The sequence below is a fragment of the Mustela nivalis genome (assembly GCF_964662115.1).
Source record: "Mustela nivalis genome assembly, chromosome: 1".
NCBI lineage: Eukaryota > Metazoa > Chordata > Mammalia > Carnivora > Mustelidae > Mustela > Mustela nivalis.
The window spans coordinates 197,939,968-197,957,133 of record NC_139020.1 but is presented as its reverse complement, the minus strand read 5'-3'; the positions used below and the strand labels follow the sequence as shown (position 1 = coordinate 197,957,133).

Genomic DNA, 17,166 nt, shown 5'->3' with positions numbered 1-17,166 from the left:
CCGCCCCCGACGACCGACTCATTGTCTGAGGGGAGGGTTCTGTGGCTTCCAGGATGGCCGGAAGAGATAATCCTGAAGGCTCTCTACGGTCCCTCCGGCAGAGGCAACAACGGCAACGCTCTGCAGCGTCATGTGTGAAGGGCGCGGGCGTCCCAGGACCAAGGGGGGGTTTAGGGCTTGATCCCAGAACGCTCCAAGGGGCGCGGCTCCTGCTAGGAACTAACGGGAAACTCCTTGCTGAGGCATCCGGCCCACTCCGACGGTACCTATGACATCATCATCAACCAATCAAACAGCACATTCTTTGGCCCCTTGACTTCTTCTCTTCCGGAAGGTGGGGCTCCCGTGGGCTCCACCTCCCGAGCGCCGGGTCTACCTACCGAGAGCCGGCTGCTGGGCTCCAGAATCTGAGGAACCCCTTAAGGTCGGAGCTCCGCGCCGGGTGTGCAGTCTGGGTTCCACTGGGCGTGAGGGTGGAGCGTCTGCTCGGTCGCTGAAGGCGGAACTCGGATGGGGGCCCAGACCTCCTGTCCAGGGGCTGAAGGAGCGAGGCGGGGGATGAGGTTTTGGTTGCACGTTCGCCCTCCGGGTCCACAATCTAGCGAGTACAGGGCACAGAACTTTACACTAACAAAGGAGGGAGGCAGGCGGAACGCTAGGGGCTGGGCTGCTAGGGTCCCGGAGGAGGTGCCTCCGCCAACTTAGCGATCTGGGACGGCTTCCCGCTAGAGAGAATGCTTGAGCAGAGCCCGAATAACCGAGAGGAAGTCCGCAGCTGCGTGGGAAGGAGGAGCGCTCATCCTAGGTCTTGGAGGCTAAGTGGTCAAATGTGCAGAGGTGTAAAGGAACCGCCTGCCGAGACAGATCAAACTCTGCTGTCTTTACCAGGGCTAGCAGTGGCTTCAGCGGATCCTCCCGTGGAGAGCAAGACCTAGACTTTTTTTTTTTTTTTTTTTAAGATTTTATTTATTTATTTGACACACACACACTCAGAGATCACAAGTAGAGAGGCAGGCAGAGAGAGAGGGAGAAACAGGCTCCCTGCTGAGCAGAGAGCCCGAGGTGGGGCTCCATCCCAGGACCCTGAGATCATGACCTGAGCCCAAGACAGAGGCTTAACCCACTGAGGGTTAACCCAGGCGCCCCAAGACCAACACTTCTTAATACCCCTGACACGTGGTGTGACTTCGGTGGCTATCCCTGTTTCCTCCTGCTGTTCCTCCCTCCACTGCAGTCCTCTCTCTGGCTGCTGTACCGTGGAGGCCTCCCTCTCCCCCACCCCTCCGTGGCAGCTTCTACTGCGTCCTGTAAAGACAGAAACCAACTATTTCTGGTAGTTTCTCCCTTCAACTCCAGACCTGCCCCTACCTCCTAGCAACATAGCAAGATCCCTGCAGTTCATCCACTGTCTCTTCTTTTCAACTCTAAACTAGAGGGTCCATCTGGGGCTCAGAAACCTGGGTTTGAGGCTGCTGTGGGATAGATGGAGAGCCGCTCAGAAGACCAGAGGGCAAAGGCTTTGCAGAAATTGCTCTCTAGGACATGTTGGCCTCTCGCATCCTGGCTTTTCCTTCTACCCTGTGTTTGCCCTCTCTTACCCCCTCAGTCAGGTACCTTGCTTGAAGAGAAAGCCAGAAGACCTGGCCAACCCATCCAGCTAATTATCCAATAGTTCTTTGATCTCACTGAGATCTCCAATCCATCATTTCTCAGCTCCCCTGTTCCTTACCTTTATCATTAGCTTTATAGAATCCCGTGTTAGAACAACTCATCTGCCCTGCTTTTCTGAGACAAACATGAGCTAAAATCTAAGCCCACTTAAAAGAGACTAACTGTGGGACACCTGGGTGGCTCAGTGGGTTAAGCTGCTGCCTTTGGCCCAGATCATGATCCCAGGGTCCTGGGATGGAGTCCCACATTGGGCTCCTTGCTCGGCAGGGAGCCTGCTTTCCCCTCTCTCTGCCTGCCTCTCTGCCTACTTGTGATCTTTCTCTCTCTCTCAAATAAATAAATAATCTTCTTAAAAATCTCTAATATAAATAAAAATGAAAATCAGTTCTAATTTCTATATATCAGCAACAGAAAATAAAAATTTAAAAAATATGCCACTTACAAGAGCATCAAGTAACAAAATGCCAGGAATAAAGCTAATGAAAGTTATACAATGACTCTTTTACACACACACACACACACACACACACACTCACACACATTACTGAAAGAAATAAAGACATAAATGGAGTGAAGAGCTGTGTTCAAAGATTGGAAGATTCAATATTGTAAAGATGCCATTTCTTCTAAAATTGACATTGACATATGGATTTAATGCAACTCCAATAAAATCCCGGTAAGTGTTTCTGTGTGTGTGTGTGTGTGTGTGTGTGTGTGTTTGTAGACTGATAAACTAGGTTCTAAAATGAGGGCCAGGAATACCCAAGACAGTCTTGAAAACCAAAGGAGGACACCTTCCTCTACTGGGAAGCTACAGAAAGCAAGACTATGGTCCCAGAGCAGGGACAGACTGCTAGAACATAATCCCGAAGACAGGCCTAAAGATTTGTGGAGACTTGAATTTTGACGAGGGTGGCTCTTAAGAGTCAACATGAAGGAAAAAAATGGGTCTTTCAAAAAATGGCGCCGGCTCAGTTGTATATCCATGTAGAAGAAGTTAAATGAGAACCCTACTTCATACACCACATACTCAATTCCAGACAGATTTGACAGTAAAATATGAAAGGAAAGAGAACACAGCTTTTAGAAGACAACACAGAAGAGCTTCTTCATACTTTAAGCAAAGATTTATTAAGATACAAAATGCACTAACCACAAAGAAATTCCCGGAAAAAGTTACAACTCTTACAACTAAGAACATCTTTTCACCAAAAGACAACATTGAGGATGGGAGCAGATATTGCAAGATAGACAACCCAAGGACTCCTATGCCACAGACATACCACAAATCAACGAAAGAGAGACAACCCAGCAAATGAACGGGCACGAGATTTGAACGGGTTTACAAATAATCCAAATAGCCAGTAAACTCGTGAAAAGGTACTCAATCTCTTTAGCCATCAGGGAAATGCAAGTTTAAAAGCAAATACTATGATGGTGTACTGGAATGACTTTAAAAAAAAGAAAAGAAAGAAAAGAAAAGAAAAAAGAAAAGAAAAGAAAAGAAAAGCTGACAATACAGTTTTGGGAACAAGACGGAGGAGCTGGAACTCAGTATGACTGGAGGGGTGCATACATTGGTACAGCTACTTTGCAAAACTGTTTGGAGTGTGGGCTTTTAAGCCTGCAGTTCCACTCATGAGAATATACCTCCAATATAATGCACATGTGCAAAAGACAACCTGGGTAACAACGTCCCTGACGGCACTATTCGTAATAGGTAAGAACTAGAAACTGAGAGGTCATCAGCAGTGAGTAACGGAGGATACATCCCACACAACTTTGGCGGTGAACACACTGCAACCACATATTAGGACACGGACAAATCTCAGAAACTTAATGGTGAATGAGGAAGCCGGACTAAGAGTTTATACTGTATGGCTTCATTTATGTCGAGTTCAAATACAGGCGAAACTTACCTGTAATTCCCTCCAGGGAGGACGCATGTGTCAATGAGGGAGAGGGGGCACACACCAGTGGGCTTTGGGGACTGGTGATATTCTATTTCTTGACTTGGATGGTGGCTGTACTAGCATTCTTTCCTAATTCATTCAGTTGTACTCTGTATACTGCACTTTTCGTGGTTACGTTATTTTTCCATAAAAACAAGAAAAAAAGGAGCACCTGGGTGGCTCAGTGGGTTAAAGCTTCTGCCTTAGGCTCAGGTCATGATCTCAGGGTCCTGGAATCAAACCCTGAATAGGGCTCTCTGCTCAGCAGTGAGACTGCTTCCCCATCTCTCTCTGCCTGCCTCTCTGCCTACTTGTGATCTCTGTCAAATAAAAATCTTTTTAAATTCTTTTTTTTTTTTTTTTTTTTTTTTGTCAGAGTGAGCACAGGCAGACAGAGAGGCAGGCAGAGGCAGAGGGAGAAGCAGGCTTCCTGCTGAGCAAGGAGCCCGATGCGGGACTCGATCCCAGGATGCTGGGATCATGACCCGAGCCGAAGGCAGCGGCTTAACCAACTGAGCCACCCAGGTGTCCCCAAATAAAAATCTTTTTAAAAGAGAGAGAGAGAAAGAGGAAAAAAAAAGGTTTTCACCTGTTTGGAGTGTCTGTACCTCTCGGGGACCGAGCAGGCATGTGATCTTCACCCAACACCTTACCCTGGAGTTGCCTGATGCATGAGTAGCCTGTGGTCCATGGGGTTCGTCCCACAGGCAAGGTGCCAGCACCTCTGTGTACCCACTTCTACCCAAGAGCTCAGCCCAAACCCCCATCCCTCAGTGCCCCTCACAACCTTCTTTGAGTTTTTCTTCTCGGCCCCATCCACCAAATACTCCCATTTGAGTGGCTTAGTTGTCTCTCTCTGCCCTCCAGCCTCACCACATCCCACATTTACCATCCTTCCAAGCAGCCAAAGAGAGCACAACTCCATTCTTGCAGAGACTTCCCTCGCTGAGGAATTCTGTGACTAACCATCATTCCCCCTTAAGGTTGTAATTTTGTGTTTGGAGAGCACCATCAGGGTGTCTGCTGAGGGGGTCGCAGAGCTCTGGATCCTCTCCGAGCACGTTTGCTGCCAGAGGCCAGTATTTAACACTGTCAACGGGGGCTCTTATGTCACACACACACACACACACACACACGCACACCAGGCTTACCCCCACCCACCACCCCAGGGTTATACTTTGCTCATAGCAGCTGGCAGTATGGAGACAGAGGGCACAGCACAGCCCTGCCCTTCCAAAGTCAGTGTGTGCATCACGATAGGGGACAGAGCAAAGCATGGCTGCTGTCGCACGTCCTGCATCGGTTTCCTGGGACACCTGTACTTTTTATGGAATTACGCTCTCTCCGAAGGAGCACCATCGTTCTCTGCTTTCAGCTCTCCAGTGAGGAAGGAGTCGTGATTGGAAGGCTATGGACTCGGGATGTGAAATGCAAGGCAGAAGGCCTCCAGAGTGAAGAGGAGTAAACAGGTTGTGCCTCACCTTTCCACTGGGGGGCACTGTCGGCCCCTTTTCTGGTCCAGCAGGGGAGCTTAGGTGCTTAACCAGCAGTCAAGAGTTAAGCTCCGACATCCCTCATCAGCCTCCTGAGCTTTACTTCCGTTGAGTTCACTGTCACATGTTCCTGCCTCAGATTCCCAAGGACCTGTGTCCAGGGGACCCCACCCCTTGCCCTGGCCTTTTTGGTGCTTCTTGCTGGATTACAGTCCTGTTGGGAAAATAGTGGAACAGCCCTTGGCCTTCAGCGACCAGAAGTCACGGTATCAGTAATTCAGGATATGTGGGAGTATCGGATGAGGATCATCCTGGGTGAAAAATGGAGGGAACTAATGAAAACCACTTCTGACTGGTGTCTGCCTGTGGGCTCCTGACCCTTCCCCATTTGTGGCCAGAGCCTTCATTAACTTGGGAGCCCATAAGGAAAATGAAGCTTTTGCCAGGTGGTCCCCAACTGTCCGCCAACAGTAATGCCAACTCAACCCCATGTCTGCTGAGGTAACTCTTTTTGCCCCCACTGTTAGGATGGAACTTCTGAGGCTGCAAAATGAGGGATCTTGTTGGACCCACGACAGGCGAGCAAGGGAACAGAGCCAGGCAGGGCCTGCACGTGCTGGAAGGCTGCCGTGGGGCCCGCTTCATCTGAGAACAGCTACAAGGGACAGGGTTTCACCAGGGGAGAAGTGAGGTCTTCGAGGGCAGTCACCTGCAAACAGGCCGCAGAGCACTCATTGGCTTAGCTATGGCCAGGGAGCAATGGGAACTCGGGGAGAGAGGCTGAACAGGGCTCAAGGGACCTTGATGGACAGGACTGTTAGGGACCATCCGCTCCCCAAGCTGGAGAAGTCAGGGCAAGCAAGTGACAAGGTCCTGAGGCCCCAGCATCCCCAGCCCATCCTGCCCCACCCCAACCCAGGAGCATGCGGGGTTGCGGAGCACACAGCCTGTTTCCAGATGCCTGTGATTTATTTCCGAAGGTGAGCTGCAGCACACGGGAAAATACACATGGCTTTTCAGTCTGTTTTTACAGAGAAAATAGACTCTCATTGGCCTTCTCAGTGCCATGATGCTCTTCTGTGGAGCTCCAGAAGAGATGGCCCGTCACTAAGATTCTGTGCTCAAAGCAGCAGCTTGGCCAAGACCTCTGGGGTGGGAGCAAGGGAAAGCGACCCCCACGGGGAGGGGGGAGCATATGAGCAGCACTCACTGTGAAGCTAAGGCAAAGAACAGAGCTGGCAGAAGGCGCCTCCCCTTACCCTAAGGACATGGCTTGCTGAGGCCCAGGACCCAGACTAGGCAGGAGAGGGACGGGGACTCTGGGCCAGCCTGGGGCAGCAGCAGGACTCTGAGTGTGCATCTGTGTTGAGGGGAGGGGGCATGCTGAAGAGGCAGCCTACCAGGAGATGGAGGGGCTTCAGCTCACACAGGCCCTCTGCCCCAGCAGAGCTCCCAGAGCGTGGTCCCCAATCCCGCACTTGGCCCCTCGCATTGGCTCTCCTTCAGGTTGGGCGGGGGCCCTGCTTAGGTCCCTTCCACCACCACCTGCCCCATGCTGTCTGTGCAAAACACTCTGAGGGCCACACCTCCGTGTCCCCTGCACCCTGCCCAGGGCTGCAGGGAAGGGAGGGAAGGAAGGCGCTAGCTGGGGTCCTCGCCCAGCTCGGGGAACTCCTTGCACATCTCTCGGACAATCATGCGGTCCATCTGGCCCTGAGGCGAGGCTTCCTCTTCGGTCAGGATGCGCCGCAGGGTGGCCTGCAGGTCGGGGAGCCGGTGGCGGTGCTGCAGGTAGGGCGTGGAGCGGATCACCGCGTGCATCAAGGACAGGTACTCCACGCGCAGCTGCAGGAGGAGTGGCTGAGCTCAGGGACCCAGGGGAGGCACTGCCACTGGGCCTGGACAGCAACAGACCACCACGTGGGCCTCCGGGGCCATGGACCAGCTCATAGCACGGAAGATCAAGGCCATACCCTCAGCACCCACCCTGTGCCTGGCCCAGACGGGCCCGTAAGAGCCGCCGAGCAAATGAATGGATGGACCGTCCCAGACACAGGCAGTCCCAGAACGGGGCCAGCCACGGGAGTCCTGGCTCGGAGAGGAGGCAAGGGCAAGCGGCCAGCTCCTGCCCATCTTTACTGTGCGGTCAGAGGCCCCCTGCTGTTCACTTCCCCCTCTCACTCTGAAGATCTCACTCACACCCACAGCTTCAGATACTGACCCATGTTCACACCTCTGGCCGAGACCCATCCAATGGGCTCCAGGTGAGAACATCCACTGCCCACTTCTCGTCTCCCGCAGCCCGCAGAGACACCTCTGCTGCACACATCCACCATCACACTCACGGCCTTCCCCGTCTTCCGCAAACAGCAGGCTTGCTCATGGTTTTGTTTTGTTTTTTTTTTTACTTGCTCATGTTTTTTTCTTACTAAAGAGCACACCTGTCCACCTAAACACACAGGCCAGAAACACAGGTGTCCTCTCTGATAAGCCACCCCTACCTTCAATAGCTCCTCCAGTCTGACAGCCCAGTTGCTCCTTCTCCTCACTGAGACACCCAATTCACTGACCCTCTTTAAGCACTGACCTGTGCTTAGAGGAGTCAATTCTTCAGGCAGCGTCATCCTGTGCCCCCCAAGCCTGGTCAGACTGTAGCACCTGCAAATCCGCTCCCAGCGTCTAAGCAGTGGACAGCCCCAGGGCCCTGCACAGGCCCAAACCTCCTTTTCTGCCATAAAGCTCACACGGACGTGTGGCACGGCCCTGCACTCCGGGCTCTTTCCTCTGCTACATTCACGCACCCTTAAGGAAAAGCCCACCTTCTTCTCCCAGTTCTCCGGATCTAAAGCGCCTACACAGCCGGCCTTGTGCTCCGTGGAGAAAACAAGCGGTCTTTCAGAAGGCTCTTGTCCTCCCCTCCGAACATCAGCATCTCACCCATCCCCGCCAGAATGAGCTGCCCTGGCTCCCCCTGGGGTATGGGGGGGCATCCCAACAGAGGCCTGGGCCGTCTCCCACTGCCTGGTCTACTTGGCTCCTGCACTGGCCCACGCTCCTGAACACACCAGCCATTTCTTGATGCTTACTGGATCATTCCCTCCGGCCCAGAAACCTGCACCATCATCTTCTGCCTTTAAAACACTTCTTGACCGGGGCGCCTGGGTGGCTTAGTTGGTTAAGCAAGTGCCTTCAGCTCAAGTTATGATCCTGGAGTCTTGGGATCGAGTCCCACATTGGGCTCCCTGCTCGGCAGAGAGTCTGCTTCTCCCTCTGACCTCTCCCCTCTCATGCTCTTTCAGTCTCTCTCTCTCTCAAATAAATATTTTTTTTTTAAAAAAAGCACTTCCCGACCTATCTCCCTCCCGCGGCCCTCCGCTCTTCTGCTCCCTTCATAGACAAACTCACAGGCGTTGTCTCCGCTTACACCTTCCAATGTCCACCCGCCACTTCCCTCCAACTTCAGATTCTCTCTTACATGTTCCATTCGGACCCTCTTCCCTCTATTCTGCGGATACTGCTTGTCAGTCACCTCCGGCCTCTGGGGGGCAATTCCAACCGCAATCACACTTTGGTTGCCTAACAGAAGGCCACGGCAGGCTTGGCACTCACCTCTGATTCACAAACCTGACCTCGTCCCCCATGGCCATGGCCTCTCACTGCCCACACAGGCTGCCCTGACAGCCGTGGCTGCTTCCTTGCAAGCTTCCCACCAACCCTGAGCTCTCAAACAGTCTAAGCGACATGTCAGCTGTCAGTCAGGTCACATCCCCTCCTCTGAGATCATGAGCTCCTGCCGCAGCCTCTGAGGCCTTGTGGAAATGCCCCTCCTCCTGCCTGACCCCCGGCTTCCTCCATCCCAGCTCTGTCCGGGCAGCCTGGCCCACAACCGCTCACCGGGGTTCCTTTGGGTCTGGGCACAGCCGCCATGGTTCCTAAGTGGCCCCCACGCTGACCTGGCTCCAGCTGCACCCCACCCTCTGTCTCCGTTCCGTGGCCTGTCCCCCGCTTCATTCCGTTTCAGCCTCTACACAGCTCCCACCCCTGCCCCAGCCACCTCCGGGCACCTTGTCTCCAGGCGACAGGTCCGCGATGTGGCGCACGGTGATGTCGATGAGCGCCATCATGTCCGTGTGGTAGAAGATGGCGGCCGTGGCAGGGCTGGCAAACACGTCCTGCAGGAACTTGAGGATGGAGTGTGGCGGCTGCGGCTCATGTTTGAAGATGCGCACGGGGTCATCTAGGAGGCGGGGGGAAGGGCTCAGGATGGTCGCTGCGGGGGGGTGGGGGGGCAGTCCAGGGCACCGCAGGGAGTGACGGGGGTCACGGAGGCCAATGACAGGGCAGGGGTGTCGCACCGATTCCCCGGCCCTCACCCCCTCTGTTCAGCAACAACAGCAGCTTCTCAGAGAAGATCTTGACATTGGAGTGTTTGCTCAGGGCGGTCATGATGACGTTCTGGTCGGGGGCTGAGGAAGGACATGGGTATAAACCAGTGCATGGGCACCAAGCACCAAGCGGGGAGAGCCCCCCACCCCGCCGGCCCCCACCCGCCCTCCCCTTCCCGTGCTGGCCACCACCCCCCACCTGGCAGGTGCAAGTTGAGAGCCAGAAGCAAGTTCATGCAGAGATCTGGCAGCTGCTCGGTGGTGTCCAGGGGCAGCCCGTCCTCCACGATGCTCAGCAGGAACTGGGCGAAGGGCGTGCCCAGGTGCTCTGGGGAAGGGGTGCACACAGTCTGAGCCCCACCCAAGCACCCACCCTCTGGGTTCCTGTCAGCTGGGGGCAGACGGTCCCAGACCCTCAGGCTCCCAGCAGTGGGGGAGCTGCCCGCTTACCGTAGTGTGCGTAGGGCACTGCCTCCCCCATGGAGAACACCATGGCCAGGATGAGGGCGGAGTAGCAGAGCTTCTGGTGATCTGGAGGGCAAGGCAGGCGGTGAGAGCCCCTCAGGCTGGTGGGGACCCCCCACGGGGCAGGCGGCTCCCCCTCATCTCACCCTGCGTGTCAGTCTGCATGTCCCGCGCCAGCTCCACAGGCAGCACAGACGACACGAGTGTGGAGATGATGGCCGCGTCCAGGCCGCACATGGCGCCGAAGCACTTGAGGAGCAGCAGCCGCAGGGACGCCCGGTGCTCCTGGCGGGAGACCCCGTGCGCTCAGTGCCCGGAAGCCCCACGTCTGCCCGGCGCCTCCACGCCCCGCCCCTATGCCTCGCACACACCATTTGGTAATAGGCCACCAAGGCCAGGACAGACTCAAACTCATTTCTCTTGCACATTTTCTTGCAAACTTCAGGGTCGGCGTCAGTCTGCGGGGAGGAGGAAGCGCGACAGACTCAGCGGGAGCCGCGCAGTCACACGAGAGGGAGCGGAGTACACGCAGGGGAGACTCCTGAGCCCTGGGGGGAGGACACCCGTGGGCCCCCACCCCGCACCAGGATGTGCAGCAGCTCCTCCAGGTAGCAGCGGATGACTCCCTCGTCCTCGTACAGGGCCCAGCTGCGCTGCTGGGCATCGTCCTTCCGGCGAGCCAGGTCTGCAAAAATCACCTCCAGCCGCTGCTGGTCATGGCAGATCTGCCCGGAGGGCAGGGCAGTGCTCAGGTCCTGGGTTGGGGAGAGAAGGAGGCAGGATTCAGCACACTCCTGGGGGCTTCCTGGCCCATCCCCATCTCCAGGAAGCCCCCAAAGCTGGGAAGTCCACTCAGATCCTGAGGATGTCACAGGCATGAGCTCCAGGCCAAGCGTCCCCCGCCTCACCTCCCAGAGCTGCCCCTGGTTCGTGTCCTTCCAAAGCCTGGGAGGGACCAGCCCCTGGTTCTCTTTCATCCTTCCCCCTGCCCCGCCTCGAGCTCCCACTAAACACCTGCTCCCATGACCCACACCTCAACAAGGAAACTCCCAAGGGCAGCGCCCCACCCATCCCATCCCCCCTCTGCAAGTACCTCCATCGCCCCCAGTCTTGATAACCTGCTGGGACCAGATTCTGCATGAGACACACGTGCGGGGTGCCCTCCAACAACCCGCCTCTCATGCCAGCCCTGCGTAAACATCTTCGTGTGGGAGGCTCCCGACTCTGCCACTGCCTGAATGTGACTGGGATGCCGCACAACACGCCACCAGGCCTTGTCATCTCCCCACCTTCTGTCTCCCGGTGCTTCCTGTTTGACAAGCACCAGCTGTGCCCAGCACAGACGACCCTGCTGACCTGCTGCTCCACCCCCTGCCCACGGCTGCTGGATCCTGGGGCTCTAAGGAGGGACCTTGGGCCCATCTGGTCCCCATACAGAGATGGTTCGCTACCCTCCAATCCTGCTTCCTGATCAGTGCCCCAACCTTGGCAAAGGCTCCCACCGGCCCCACAACGCCCACGCACCTGACTCACACCTGCGTCAGCACCAAGGCCTCTGCCACAGCTCTCAAAGCACCCACTCCTCCCCATTGTCAAGGCCACCAGGGCACTCCCCTCTCCCATGCCCTCTGTCCACTCTCCCCCTGCAGCCAGAGAAGACTCTGGGCCACTCACATCTGGTCTCATCCGTCACCTGCTCCGCATTGCACCTTCTCCCACACCGCCTGTTCCCTTGCTCCCCATGTTACAGCCATGCTGGCCTTGTTTCGCTTCTGCCCGCGAGCCAAGTGTGGTCCTGCCTCATGGCCCTTGTCCAGGCTGAGCCTCTGCCCGGAATGCTCTCTCTCCCTTTCTCCCTTTCCCCTCCAGGGACCAGTTCAAAGGTCACCAGCACCTGGCACAATGAAGGCCGAGCCAGAGCTCAGCACATGCCTGTCAAGGGTTGACACAAGGGTAAGGGCAGGGATGGCGCAGGGGAGGCAGAGCGGCCCCAGGGCGGGGAGGCCCTGGGCCCAGCCGCCCACCCTCACCTTGCCCTCTACCAGCGAGAGGAGGACCTGCTCCATGACTGGCGAGCTGGCCGGTACGGAGGCCTGGATGTGACCCACCACGACGCCAATGGCCACGCGGCAGAGCTCGTGGCTCAGGCCGGTGTTTCTCCGCACGAGCTCCATCAGCTCTGCCCCGATGGTCCTGGGCACGGCAGGCTCAGCCACCACCTTCTCGTCAGTGGTCCCCAGGCTCAGGGCACCCAGGGCCTCCAGTTCATCGGGGGCTGAGGCCGTATCAACTGCCACCTCCTCTGTAGGGGGCTCGGGGGCTGGCGCCTTGGAGGGAGGGGGCTGCGCTTGGGACACAGTGGTATGGGTGCCTCGGCGCGGCACAGGCGGGGGCGTGGGCGAGCAGCTGGGGCCCAGCTCCGACGAGCTAGAGCCGGTACAGAGCGTGTCAAGGGAGGTGCTGCTGACTGAGGAGCCGCTGGACACAGAGCTGCCCCCGGAGGGCGCGGTGTTGCGGCCGCCTGTGGGCAGAGAGCGGATGCTGTGCTGGGACAGCCCCCCTGGGTCCCTTACCCCTCCAGGCCCTGAGCCCCAGCCTGGTTTCTCTGCCAGACCCACCCTGCCGAGCCCAGAACCCCTAACCTTCTGACACAAGCAGACGGCCGTTCCAAGCACAGGGTGCCCATCCCCACCAACTGCCCCAACCCTGCCTTCTCACCACTTCCTGGGGCCATCAGGGCCTCCCGGTCTCGGCGCTTCACGGGTGGGGGTGGCGTGGTGGGAGCCGCTCGGCGAGGCTGCGGTGGGATCTGGGAGGACAGAAGCGGGATCTGGGAGGGCAGGCTGCTGACTCGGGTACCGGCCTGGTGGGGGCCCTGGGCTCTTGGCATGCGCTGGGCTACTGCTCTGCATCCCGGACCCGAGTGGACTCTTGGAGCCTCTGGACCCAGACTGAAGCTCCGCCCACCTCCCTTCCCCAGGATTCCCTCACCGCATACCTGGTAGAGGCCTCCGTCTGCCCCGAGATACTCGGAGCTGGGCAGGCTGTGCTGCCGTTCGAACCCAGCTCGACACATCCCATTGGGCTGCCTGGCGGCAGCAGCATCCAAATGGTGGTCACTGGTGGACGGGGTCATAGCCGAGGGACTGGAGGCAGAGGGGCCTCTGCGGGACAGGGTCTCTTTCCGGTGGTGGATCAGCTTCCTGATGGAGGGGCAGGGTAATCACTGGGCAAGTGACCTTAAAACTCCCCAAGTTCTCACATGCTCCCTGTGGGATGCAGCGGGGGCCCCTCCCAGCCCAGGCTGCTCCCATCTCCCTCCTGCTCCACCCCACTCTGCCTTCCAGACATCCCCAGCACTCACTGAAGGACCCCCACCCTACCATGCTGGGGCGGGGGCGGCAGGGAGGGGGAGGGGGCCGTCCTCCTCCCCTCCCCCCACACTCACTGAAGGACTCCGCGCTGCTCCAGGCTGTACTTGCCACCATCCCGCATGGCTGCATTGTGCACGGCCTCAATGGCCCGGTCAATCGCTTGGAGGACATCCTGCTCCAGGCCCTGGGTGGGAGCAAGGGTGAGAAGTTAGACCTGGGGACCTAGGGAGGGTGAGCCCTGACCCAGCCCAGGATGGAGCCCCATTACAGCGAAATCCTGGAATGCTAGACAGGAGCACAGAAAGCTGAAGGAGAATATGAAGTTAAGGCTCTCAAAAACTGTGTCACTCAGGGAGCTGGGGCACAGGGTGGCCCCATGCTGCTGCTTTACATATGGGGATCCCAGTCAGGCCCCACAGTGAGGCTCTCAGCTGTCTCCGAACACCAGGGGTCTAGAGCAAAAACACAGCCCAGGGATCCCCAGCTCGAGACCATGAGTACGTACCTAGTCTATCCCCAGGCTTGGCTCAGAGCCCAGGCTAACATGCCAAGCAGGGAGCCTCTAGTGTCTGGAACCCTTAACAAATCACTCTGGATCTTGCTGACCCTTCTTCAAACCAAGGTCACACTCCAGAATAGCCCAGTCCCCACAGAGCCTTCTGCAGACCCCGGGGATGGGCCTGAGGGACCAGCTGAGGATGGGCCAAAGGGGTCTCCTCTTTCCATCCCTGCTTCCAGCCCTCATACCCCTTAGTTATTCCAGGAATCTTCCAGTCTTGCCCTGGGAACCAGCAGTCTGTGTTTGTGGCAAAGGATGGACCTAAGAGAGGGGCCTGGCCCCCGGCCCAGATTTCCGTGCTGCCAGACCCAGCAACTCGGGGGTCTAATCTGCCCAGCCAGACTGGCAAGGTGTGAAGAGTAGGGGGTGGCCGCTGTGGGACCATCCACCTCCACCCCTCCCCTGTCCGTCATGGTCCATCAGGGTACATGGAGGTCTCTGAACTGAGGTGACGTCACTCAGAGCAGGGTCGAAGAAGCGTCCCTGACGGGGACGGACAGATGGATACAGAGGTCAGCAAAGCCCTCCAGATAGCATGGGGAATGCCAGAATGCAGGGAGACAGGAGACAGAAAGGGGGACAGAAAAAAGAAACACATATCCATAGGAAACAAGAAAGAGAGAGAAGGGGAGAGAGGGAGGGAGGAAGGGAGGGAGAGGGAGAGACAGGCAGAGGGAGACAACGCAGAAAGAAATTGAGAGCCAGAGACGGAGAAAGGCAGAGAGTCGGAATGGCAGACACAGACAGAGTTAGGGAGACAGAGACAGGGAGATATGCAGAAAGAGACTACGAGGGGATGGGAGCCTCCCTGCCCCTGCCAAGCCCCAAGCCCACTAGCCCTGAAAAGGATCTTCACAGGCCCTTGAAGAAGAGGCTTCCAACAGCCCCCAACCCCAGAGAGGCTGGGTCTGACACGCTCCCTCCGAAGCCAGCAGCCCTAGTGTCCAGGGCGCCAGTCATGCCCCAGGCACTCCTACATGGGAGCAAGCTGAGGGTCCAAGGCCCAGGGCCCATCCCCTCTGGTAAGACCAGATGACATCTCCAAATTTATCCTGTTATTTCTGTCCTGAACTGGGCTGGGACAGGATGTTTCCTAAAGACTAGGCACTAGGATGGGGCGGGGGTGTCTGGCACAGGCCAGGCTTGGAGGCTCCAGGCCCTCCTTTCCCCTGAGGTCAGAATAGACCAGCTGGAGACACTTACACCCCAGCCCCCACAGCAGGACTATTCTTGGGGAAACAGGAACTGGAGATGCGGCCTCCACTGGAAGGAAATAGGGCCATAGTCAAACCAGGGGAAGCCGTGAAGAGATCTCACTTCCTCACAACGGGAGAGGCCCCCACCCCAGGCTGTGGACAAGGAGGGATGAGGCTTTTCAATTTCAGAGAGAATTAGTCTGAAAAGACAGGGCCTGAGGCTTGGGATGGGGGAAGAGGGGTGTCAGGGAGAGTAGTGCCAGGGCGTGCCAACAGGGGCTGAGAACTTTGGTTCCAAGATGGTTGGGGGTGGTCTGAAGAAGAGCTTAGGGGGTGGGTGAATACAGGAGAGCAAAAGCCACAGACGTCTCAAGGCTTGGAGGTTTGGAGGGTCATCCAGGGGCTTCAGAGGTCAGTGGAGGAGTGAGGACATAGAGCATGGTTGAGGAAACAGGTGGTGTCCAGGGTGGCCTGGGTCTCCGTGGTGGAGGCAGTGGCTCCAGCTGAGGGTCTGAGGGTGGGAGGCAAGAGTGTGCGACCCGGTGGATCCAGGGAAAGGACTAAGGACTGATTATGGGTCTGAGCTTTCAGTGATCCGAGGAACTGATCAGAATTCGGCAGGACTGTATCTTGAATTCTACTCAGATGGAGCTTCAGATATTGGGTCTCAATGGGTCTGGGATCCCAAGGAGTCTCAGTCCCAGAGTTAGATTGCCGGTCTGGAGTCCTCAGAGTTGGCTGTCAAGGGCCTGGCCTTTTGTAGGGGTGCGGGCTCTTGGGGTCCCAGTCTTCGTGAGTCTGGGGTCTCAGGGTCAGGTGCTCAAACTCCCTATCTGCGGGAGGTCCCGGCGGGGCTGGGGCTCCGGGGTGGGTACCGAGAGCTTGTGATGGGGCCCAGTCGGGGGACCGCGGAGGCCGGGTCGGGGAGGGGAACACTTACCTGCAGGCGGCGCAGGTAGGCGGGCGGCACGTAGCCGGTCTCGCCACTGCGCGCCCGCGCCGCCAGCCACCAGTGCGCGCTGCTGCGCTCCAACACCAGGAAGGTCTCCCCCGCGGCGAACGCCAGCGCGTTGGGCTCCGCCGAGCGGAACGCGTAAAGCGCACGATACATGGGGCCGGGCCGGGCCGCGCCGGGGCAGTGGAGGCGGCGGGGGCTGCGGAACCAGGACGCCAGGCCCGGAGCGCCGCGATCGCCCCGCCCCGGCCCGTGACACACGACGCGTGCGCGCACCAGCCGGTCCGCCGCAGCCCCGCCTCAGGAGGGGGACGGCCCCCGCGCCGATCGCAGCGCCTCCTGGCGGCTCCAAACGGCGCGGCGCGACCGGGCGCGGCTCGAGTTAGCCTCGGGTCGGGTCCGGACCCCCAAGACTTCGAGCCTCTGAGCCCCCGCTCCGTATCCGCCCGGTGAACCCCATCCTAGCTTCTCCCGCCTGGTCCTCCGCTCAAGCCCGGGTGCTGCGATCCGTTCGACCTCCGGAAGGAGCGCTCAGCCCGCAGCCCAATGGCAGAGCGTGCGTCCTGCGCTCTAGTCCCGAGCGTCGCCGCCACGCCCGGAGAGTGGGTCCTGACCTACTAACGGTAGCAGAGTCCCATCGTTGCGTCTCGCTGATCCAACACTTGGAGGCGCCCGCGGGGGGCGGTCTTCTTGGTGTCTACAGGCCGCGTGACCCCTCTCCACCGAGTCCCTACTGCCAGCCGCACGCACCACGCACAGAAACCAGGTTGGCCATTCCCCAGTCCAAATCCTCCAGCCCTCGCAGCCCACCACCTCCTCTCTGCTCTCGCTTCTCTCCACTCCTCTAATACAGGTCTTTGCATACCGTTTCCTCCCTTGGGGCTCACACCCACCCCCCAACAGCATAAGGTCATTATGCTCCCAGTCGCTGTCACATTGCTCTATTGTCTTTATAGGACCTACAACTCCGAATTATCTTATTTCTGAGCAGACAGGAGAGCTGATGAGGTTGGCGAGGGCGGTGCTGTGTGGCCTTAAGAGCTTGTTTGACCAGTCATCCCCGACCTGTCCTTGATGTCCTGAGAGACACAGGGGCCCAGAGGAGAGGCTCTAAGC

General features: G+C 57.7%; 1 protein-coding gene across 1 annotated transcript; it reads right to left on the bottom strand.

Annotated features, from left to right (window-relative positions):
- Nucleotides 1-6,066: 6,066 nt before the first annotated feature.
- NCKIPSD (NCK interacting protein with SH3 domain) lies at nucleotides 6,067-16,331 on the bottom strand. The gene is made up of 13 exons (XM_082713817.1): nucleotides 16,036-16,331; nucleotides 13,415-13,524; nucleotides 12,965-13,169; nucleotides 12,685-12,775; nucleotides 11,997-12,487; nucleotides 10,551-10,721; nucleotides 10,338-10,424; nucleotides 10,113-10,251; nucleotides 9,952-10,032; nucleotides 9,701-9,829; nucleotides 9,490-9,582; nucleotides 9,181-9,353; nucleotides 6,067-6,961 (listed from the first exon to the last, which is right to left on the bottom strand). The coding sequence occupies exons 1-13, from the start codon at nucleotides 16,204-16,206 to the stop codon at nucleotides 6,758-6,760; spliced, it is 2,145 nt and encodes a 714-aa protein (XP_082569943.1). The 5' UTR covers nucleotides 16,207-16,331; the 3' UTR covers nucleotides 6,067-6,757.
- Between the last annotated feature and the right edge of the window lie 835 nt (nucleotides 16,332-17,166).